A 9,065-nucleotide genomic window follows, 5' to 3' on the forward strand; every position below is an offset into this window, starting at 1 on the left:
ACTTTTTGCTGAGCCCTTCTGGGACCCGGCGTCCTCTGGGCCTGTTGCACACTTTTTGCTGAGACCTTCTGGGACCCGGCATCCTCTGGGCCTGTTGCACACTTTTTGCTGAGACCTTCTGGGACCCGGCGTCCTCTGGGCCTGTTGCACAGCTATCACCGCAGGACTTCCCTTGGCTTCTTTCTTCTCTCTGGGTTTCAATTCCTGTTTCTAGACCTTTTGTCATCTTTTGTTTACACCCTTCGTTTGCTGGAGCACATCTTCCAGTCCTTTCTTTGGGTGAAAAATGTTCCACGATGAAATGGGGCCTTGGGCGATGACAGCCTCAGACAGCCCTCTGTGGCTGGGCACAGTCATAACCCTGGGGCTTCCAAATAAAGCTGTTTACTCCTGTCCCTGTGATTCTCTATGCTGGAGACGAGGCTTTGATCCCTGGGTCGGGAAGATCCCCTGGAGAAGGAAATGGCAACGCACCCCAGTGCTCTGGTCTGGAGAATCCCATGCACAGAGGAGCCCCGAGGGCTTCAGTCCATGGGGTCGCAGAGTCGCACACGACTGAGCGCACACACGCTGAGGTGGTTTTCCGAATGTAACGTCTTCCTGTGATTACATGCTGTTTTTTAAATGCTTTGGCCACACTGCATGGCGTGTGGGGTCTTAGTTCCTGACCAGGGATCGAACCCTCGCCCCCTGCGTTGCAAGCGCTGAGTCTTAAGCCACAGGACCTCCATGAAGTCCCAGAACTCTCTCTTTTTTGGATGCTGGATCTTCTGGACGAACCCGCTGATGTTTAAAATTTCTCCTTTCCTGTTTTCTGTCTCTCAGTGTTTGGTTCTGCTTTATGGGAATTTTCCTCACCTTTATTTTTTAGCCTTTATATTCAGTTTTCATTTCTTAGTATCTTGTTCTTATTTCATGAATGCACTATCTCTCTAAGTGTAATATTTGGTAGTTTTTGGAGTCTCTTTCTTTCCAGGTGCTCTTTCCTGCTTTTTGGTCTCTTCTCAGTGGTCGGGTATCCCTTGGTTGTCTGCTTAGTAATTAACAATGGCGAACTGAAAAGCTAATTTAAAGCTCTGAGCCCGTGGGTAGGATTCGTGACTTTGCTTCATTATAAGGTGACCTGGGTGGGGCATTTGTCATTAATAGTTAACCTGAGAGGTTAGCATATTTAGGATTTCCAACTTTTTCAGTGGTCAGATTCCCCAGATTCCTCTGCCTAGAGGGTGAAGAGCTGGCCCACAGTTGGCAGCAGGCCACTGACTTGCCTGTTTCCACTCTGCCCTCAGTTTGCCATCCTAGCAGCCTCTCCTCCGTCCTTTCCAGGAGTGCAGCTTGGTCTCCTGCTGGGATGGGGCAGGCGAAGTGGGAGTGGGAGAGGCGATCCAGAGAGCTGGCGAGTCTGACTCCACACGGTTTATGGGATGAGAAAATCTCAAAAGGTCTCAGCTTAATGGGAGGAAGGGAACCAGACTGGCTTTTGGTGGAGAAAACATCCACCGTGACCAAAGTGTTGGTAGTTTTTGTTTTAAAATTTTTTTGTAATCAAAGCCCTTCCAAGTTTGTGTCTTCATGGACTTCCTGTCACACTAGTCACGGAAATTCAGAGTGTTCACCTTCTCACCTTAACCTCCTTGTCAGCAAACCGTTGTTGAATACTTGCCATGTACACCGAATGGGTGTTTCTCTCAAGGAAGTTATGGACGACGGATGGAGCAGAGTAAGATGCCCGTTTCAAGGCTGATCATTCCTGGGAGCAGGGGGTTGAAATAGGGGCGCCAGGCGTGAGCTCACTCACTCACTCATTCCACTCAGATGATCTCTGAGGACTGTTTACGTCCGTGAGTCGATTTGTTGGTCCTCAGAACTAGAGGGAGATTAGCCACAGTGCTGGCTCTAGAGGAGTTTACCCTCCACTTTCTGAGGGGACAGATATGAAAAGATGGACGGGTGAGATGGTCTTACCTGTGCAAGACACAAGAAGCGCAGGATGGGGAGTAGAGGGAAATCCAGAGGAAAGCGACAGAGCGGACATTTCAGCAGAGTCTGGAGAGGGTGAGCTGTTGGTAGTGGTTCAGGAGAAGGGCACAAGCCAGGGGAATGGGAGCAGGCGGTGGGCTGAGCAGAGACCGTAGCAGTCAAGGGGCTGGTTTGGGAGCATATTCACCCAGACTTCCATCCGTGTTCACCAGGCTCCCCTGGAGGCCCAGTTGGTAAAGAGTCTGCCTACAATGCGGGTGACCTGGGTTTGATCCCTGGGCTGGGAAGATCTGCTGGAGGAGGAAATGGCAACCCACTCCAGAATTCTTGCCTGGAGAATCCCATGGACAGAGGAGCCTGGGGGGCTACAGCCCATGGGGTCACAAAGAGTCGGACACGACCGAGTCACTAACTTTCACCCATACTTCCTTCATTCAGAGAGAACGCTTGGCACTGAGCAGATGGATGGCAGTCACTGGACAAAGCGGGGGGGAGGCACAGGTGTGGGCGGAAGGGGAACAAGTCTTGTTAGTGTGAAGGACATGGAAGACGTCACACAGAAGTGCACAGTAGGTACTTGGGGATTAAGGCCTGGTGCTTAGACGCAGACTGGACATGCAAGTTTTGAGTCCTTTAAACAGACCCTGGAAATAGTGGAAGTTGTGCAGAGAAAAATCAAGATTACCCAAGTCCTGTCCTTGACTCTGATGAAGAAAACAGGGCCGCTTAGCTGTTGAAACAACTTTAAAAACCAGACTTTAATTACCATTTTAGACGTTAAGTTCTCTGACTCTTGTAAGCTACTTTTTAAAAATAAGTAATAGTAAACCTCATTGCCAAATTTTTATATTTTATTCCTATATGGAATATGTATTTTATAGATATGTATGTCTTTTATCTTTTATTCCTAAAATATTCCTATATGGAAAAAAGAATCTTAACTACTTTTCATTTTAAATAAGTTAGTAAGTGGAAATATGATTCTTTGGTATAGTAAATAAGGAACCTAGAAAGCCAACTTGTACACACAAAATACTCAAAAATTGGTAGAGCTGTCCAAAAACTAATAGCTTCTTTTAAAAATGGAGATAAAGCTGAGATAACATTATTCATTTCAGATGAATAGCATAATGATTTCACATTGGTATATACAAAAGTGATTTCTGGGGACTTCCCCAGTGGTCCAGCGGTTGCGACTCCGCCTTCTGGTGCAGGGGCTGCGAGTTCAGTCCCTGGCCGGGGAGCTGAGATCCTGTGCACCAGGCAGCCAAAAGGCAGAGGCAGTGTGCTAACAGGTGCAGTAAAGGCTTCAAAGAGAATGACTGGCCTCTCGCCCAGGACTGGGGGACTGCGAGACGCTGGAGGACGTGTACATGGCGTCGGTGGAAACGGACCGGGGCGTCAAGGAGCAGCTGCACCTGTACGACACCCGAGGCCTGCAGGAAGGCGTGGAGCTGCCGAAGCACTATTTCTCATTTGCCGACGGCTTTGTTCTTGTGTACAGTGTGAATAACCTTGAATCCTTTCAAAGAGTGGAGCTTCTGAAGAAGGAAATTGATAAGTTCAAAGATAAAAAAGAGGTAAGTGGGGCTGTTAAAAAAAAAAAAAGCAACTGTGAATTCTGTTTAAATTGTAGCATGGACTTCTGGGCAATTAAAATGTTTTAAAAGCATTCAGTTGTATTCATAATATCTGTAATAGTCATGACTTTTTTTTCTTAGCCTAGGAAATACAGGACTGACTGGGTTCAACCAGGACCAGCGCTTGGCTCTGCCTTTGCTTGTTTCCATGTAAAATTAAACTTTAATGACTCCATATCTCACATACATAGTTCATTTCATATCATTTGGGACCACTGTTTCCTAGGGCTTTTTATTGTCTCCTTGGATAAATAGGATTGTCTTCAGCCTTGGGAAAAAAAAGGAAAGAAATGGAAAAAATGAATAATTACTGGGTTCTATTGATGTACCACTTGAAAATAAGCTCTTATGTGGTCAGTGGAGCCCTTGGTGACCTGGCCCGTGTCCGTTCCTCTGTCCCTGCACCCCAGGGCCGCGCCAGGGGCCTGCTTTCTGCACACTTCTTCAGTGGGATGGTCCTGTCCCCTTGGCAGTCCTCCTCAGCCACTGGCTCCCCACCTGGAGCTCTCTTGTTCCAGGCTTTCTCCCGGTCAAGAGCACCTTTTCAGTGCTCAGGGAACCGTGTCATGAACCTGTTAACACCACTGGATGGTCTTAACCTAATTTTTACATATTTTTGCATGTCAGACTTTTAATTTTGAGATGATTATTGATTCACATGCAATTTTAAGAAACAGCAGCGATCTCTCACCAGTTCCCCCCAGTGCTGGTAACACCCTGCAAAACTATTGTAGAACAGGGCTTCCTGCTGGCTCAGTGGTCAAGAATCTGCCTGAAATGGCAGGAGACACGGGTTTGATCCCTGAGTCGGGAAGATCCCCTGAAGAAGGAAATGGTAACCCACTCCAGTATTCTCGCCTGCAGAATTCCGTGGACAGCCTGGTGGGCTGCAAATAACGGGGTCAGAGAGTCAGAAACGACTTGGTGACTAAACGCCAGCAGCAGCATCGTAGATGACACAGCCGAGACCCTGACGCTGACACAGCTGGGGGCCTTCCCAGCACTGCAGGGGTCCCTCAGGAGAAGGAGATGGCAACCCACTCCAGTGCTCTTGCCTAGAGAATCCCAGGGACAGAGGAGCCTGGTGGGCTGCCGTCTGTGGGGTCGCACAGTCGGACAGGACTGACGCGACTTACCATGTATGCAGGCATTGGAGAAGGCAATGGCACCCCACTCCAGTACTCTTGCCTGGAAAGTCCCAGGGACGGAGGAGCCTGGTGGGCTGCAGTCCATGGGGACACAGGGTTGGACACGACTGAGCGACTTCACTTTCGCTTTTCACTTTCATGCATTGGAGAAGGAAATGGCAACCCACTCCAGTGTTCTTGCCTGGAGAATCCCAGGGACGGGGGAGCCTGGTGGGCTGCCGTGTATGGGGTCGCACAGAGTCGGACACGGCTGAAGCGACTTGGCAGCAGCGGCAGGACCTCTTATTTCCCCACGCATTCCCTGTCCAGCCCTCCCTCCTTAGTCACTGGCTCACCTGTTCTCCATTTCTGTAACCTGGTCATTTCAAGAATGCTGACATAGGCGGGACTGTAGTGTGTCACAAACTGCTGTGCGGCAGGACCCTGTTTCTCCGATCTGTATATGAAGGCTCGCGTTTGCTGGCCCCGCCCCGCCGTCTCCTCTGACCCCCGCAGGCTGTTCGAGAGTCTGCTTCTATGTCAGGCAGGTCAGCTGTGTCATATTTTAGATTTCACATATAAGTGATTTCCCGTGGTATTTGTCTTCTTCAGACTCCAGTTATGATAATCTCTAGGTGCATCCATGTTGCTACGGATGGCATTACTTTGTTCTTTTTTATCATGTATTCCTGCCCGTGCTGGGTCTTGCTGCTGCCCGGGTTGCTCTAGTCGCAGCGAGCCGAGCCGCTCTGCAGTTGCGGCGCGCGGCCTTCTCACTGCGCTTCTCCTCCTGCGGAGCCGGCTCTGGGGCGCGCGGGCGTAGCTCTCCGTGGCGGGTGGGATTTGCCTGGGTCGGGGGTGGGACGCGTGTCTCCTGCGTGGCAGGCGGACTGTACCGCCGAGCCGCCAGGGAAGCCCGTCTACAGACTTCTTAGTAACAGCCCCTCTGCCGGGGCGAGGTGGTAGCTCCGTGTAGACGAGTTTGGACAGTTTCCTGGGCTGTGGGCGGCTGTTCTGGTGAGGGGCTGGGCACACAGGAGACAATGAAAGTCCCCGCTCCCACAGGGCTGCTGGCGGGCGGCCGCGCGGGGAGGCCTCCCTGCGGAGACTGCTTGCTGAGATCCGAGGGGCTGCTCCGGGGGGCGGGGATGGGGGGTGCTGGCTGAGGCTCCCTGGGGGCGGGCGGGCGGGAGGGGAGGGTGTAGCCTGGGTTAGATGACTTATTTTCATGTTTGTTTTTAAGAAAATGAATGTTTGCGCATGGTTCATAAATAAAACGGGTACATCAAAAGGACTCCAGTGAACTCTGGTTCCCACCTGTCCTCAGCCATCCATTTCTGGTACCCAAGTGTGTCTTTAAAATATTTTCCCACCTTCCTAGTCGAGGGGCACCCCTTGCAGTTTCTTCATATAAATACAAGCAAATAGAAATGTACATATTTTTTCTTATTCTTCTCTGTTATGCCTGAGGTGGCTTATTGTTCTACACCTTGCATTTTTCATGTAATACATCTTGGAGTCCTTTCCCTAGGAGTACTCAGGACTCTTTTTAAGCCTGCCTCGCAGTCATTGTGTGACTATAGAGGTGTCATATGTAATTAGCCTCCGGTTGGTGGACGCGCCTTATCTCGGGCCCTGTGCTATTATGAACCACGCTACAGTGAATGGTCCTGGGCTTGTATTATTTTGTACATTTTAGCAGATAGTTGAAGATCCGCCAGCACAAGTCAGGAGCTTGAGTCGAGGGTGGAGACGGTGCGGAGTTGCCCTCTGTAGGAAGACAGTGAAAGCGTCCGTTGTGCAGTCTTGACAACCCTGTGCCTAAATGTCTGAATTTCGTGACTCTTCTAGGTGAAGGGTGTTTTCGTAGCTTCGTTTTTCCTTCATGTGAAGGAAGTTGAACTTCCTTTTGACTTAGTTTTAAACTGACTGCTCTAAGCTGACTCTGACCGTGGGGGACAAGGTGCGAAGCCGCGTTTAGTCCAATAGCTCACTCTCAAGCACGCTGACCTTTAGTGGTTAGCACTGAGACCGCGGCGGAGGGGTCTGCACAGGAAGTGGCCTCGGAAGCTGAAGCAAGACAAGCGACGAGGGCAAAGAGACCGGAAGGCAAGTGAAGTCGGCGCTTTAAAAAGCAGGGAGTGACCACGCTCTGTTAGATGCTGAAGGCAGATCAACCAAGTCGAGAAGTAGTGTTTAAACGCGGAGCACTTCAAAGTCTGCTGGGCCGGCTGTGAGGGAGCTGAGCACAGCAAACACAGCTCAAGAGCGTGGAGTCAGACGGTAAGTGTCCTGTCCCATAGGCGGGGCAGGGCTTCCCAGGGGCGCAGTGGTCAAGAACCCGCCTGCCAGTGCAGGAGACCCGGGCTCGATCCCTGGGTGGGGAAGATCCCCTGGAGAAGAACATGGCAGCCCACGGCAGCATTCTTGCCTGGAGAACCCCAGGGACAGAGGAGCCGGGCGGGCTACCGTCCGTGGGGTGGCGGAGAGTCAGGACTGAAACGCCTTGGCACACAGCACAGAGGGAGACGGGGGCTGGCGAGGGATGCTGGGAGGATTTCGCAGGTGAGAGTTGTGTGCGGGACGGCGCAGTGGAGAGGTGTAGCAGCGAGGGCACGGTTGGTGGAGCGACACCTGGCCTAGAGGGTGGACGTGGGCTTAGAGGATGCGGAGGGCGGTTAGGTGCGCTGGTGGAAGTACACGGAAGTTCCCTTCCCATTGCTTCTGTCTTCTGAAGCGTGCCGACGGGTCATCCGCCCGGCTGAACGCATCCCGCTGGGGAGCTCGTGGGGTGACCAGGGGCCGTTAGGCGATGAGCGGCGGGGACGGGGCAGGGGCGGCGCGCAGCCGAGGGGACCCCCTCCCCGCCGCCGCCCTCCGGCACCGCCAAGCAGGGCTTGTCCCACGGGCCGCAGGGGAGGCCTCTATGCAGACGCCGGCCGCGGGGGCATCTGCAGGCAAAGCGTGCCGTCTCTGCGGTCAGGAAGAGCGGGCAAGGATAGGCGCAGGTGAAGCTGGGTGGGTGTACCAGCGCGCCGGGAGGGCGGCTCCTGCTGAGAAGCAGGCGTTACAGACCGGCCAGAGCGCCTCGGACGGCGGGGCCCCGCCTGGGGCTCCGGGCTGTGCCCACGCCGCCTCCCCACCTCGGGCTTGAGTCAGCTTGGCGGGCCTCTCAACACCCGGATGCCGTTTCCTCCCCGCGGCTTTGGCTGCCCTGTGACTGCTGCCTGCGTCGCCCGAGTGTGCCCAGCGTGGCGAGTGTTCCACCGAGAGAGGGCTCGCTCGCCCTGCTTTTAACGCACAGTGTTCCCGTTGGGGCACGCGCTCAGCAGGTACTTCAGTGCCTGCCTCAGGCGCTTTGCTGTGATTTGAACGTGAGTGGAGTGGAGAGTCAGCTCCCCTGGGTGCAGACCTCTCCCGGCTCCGGGCGCCCTGTTGTGTTTTCAAGGACATCTAACCCACTTCCCAGACAGCAGGTAAGAGCTAAAGTGAAACGCAGGCACGCTTCAGTCAGACCGTTATCTGTACCCCAGGCAGCAATTTCCCCAGTCTCCCTTCCATTCACACCCCAGGTACTTCACAGGTTACAGCATCTCACAGCACTGGTTTTTAACAAAATGCACAAAGGAAGCAGTGAGGTGCTGCCCCGCCGTCTTACCACGCAGGTCACGTCTCAGAAGCAGCTCGGATAAAGCGGTTTGTTACACGGTAGTCTTCCTTCTCCGTTTGGTCTAGGAGCTGACGCTGCAGTGTGTGACCTTTCCCTCCGTCCCTCCTCCAGGTGGCGATCGTTGTTCTAGGGAACAAAATCGACCTTTCGGAGCAGAGACAGGTGGACGCTGAGGTGGCCCAGCAGTGGGCCAGGAGCGAGAAGGTGCGCCTGTGGGAGGTGACGGTCACCGACCGCAAGACCCTCATCGAGCCCTTCACCCTGCTGGCCAGCAAGCTCTCACAGCCCCAGAGCAAATCCAGCTTCCCTCTGCCCGGAAGGAAGAACAAAGGCAACTCGAGCTCGGAGAACTAGAACTTCAGGCGCACCAGTGTCCTTCAGTCAGGACTGTCTCTAGGTGTCTGTGAACATGTTCAAGCCAGGCCGTTTGTGTCTGCCTTGGTTCCTAGGAAACCTCTGATGCACTTTCAGTTATCATTAAGTTACCTGGGCTAAGTTGTATCGCCTGATTTGAAATCACGTACTTGCACCCTCATTGTTTGAAACGTGTCCCTGAATCGAGCACCTGTGCTATTTACATCACACGGTACTTGAATAAAGCTTGGCTGTATGCAGATGACCTGAGTAGCTCTGCTCACCTTTAACCTT

General features: G+C 52.7%; 1 protein-coding gene across 2 annotated transcripts in view; it reads left to right on the top strand.

Moving 5' to 3' along the window:
• NKIRAS1 (NFKB inhibitor interacting Ras like 1) overlaps positions 1–9,065 on the top strand; it is a 20,345-nt gene extending 11,280 nt beyond the window's left edge. For both annotated transcript variants that reach the window (XM_040243304.1, XM_040243305.1), the window contains exons 3-4: positions 3,319–3,560; positions 8,529–9,065. In XM_040243304.1, coding sequence (XP_040099238.1) covers positions 3,319–3,560; positions 8,529–8,771 — 485 coding nt within the window. In that variant the 3' untranslated portion in view covers positions 8,772–9,065. The remainder of the gene's footprint in view (positions 1–3,318; positions 3,561–8,528) is intronic.

Source organism: Oryx dammah, unplaced genomic scaffold (genome assembly GCF_014754425.2).
Source record: "Oryx dammah isolate SB20612 unplaced genomic scaffold, SCBI_Odam_1.1 HiC_scaffold_7, whole genome shotgun sequence".
In the NCBI taxonomy this organism is placed as follows: Eukaryota; Metazoa; Chordata; class Mammalia; order Artiodactyla; family Bovidae; genus Oryx; species Oryx dammah.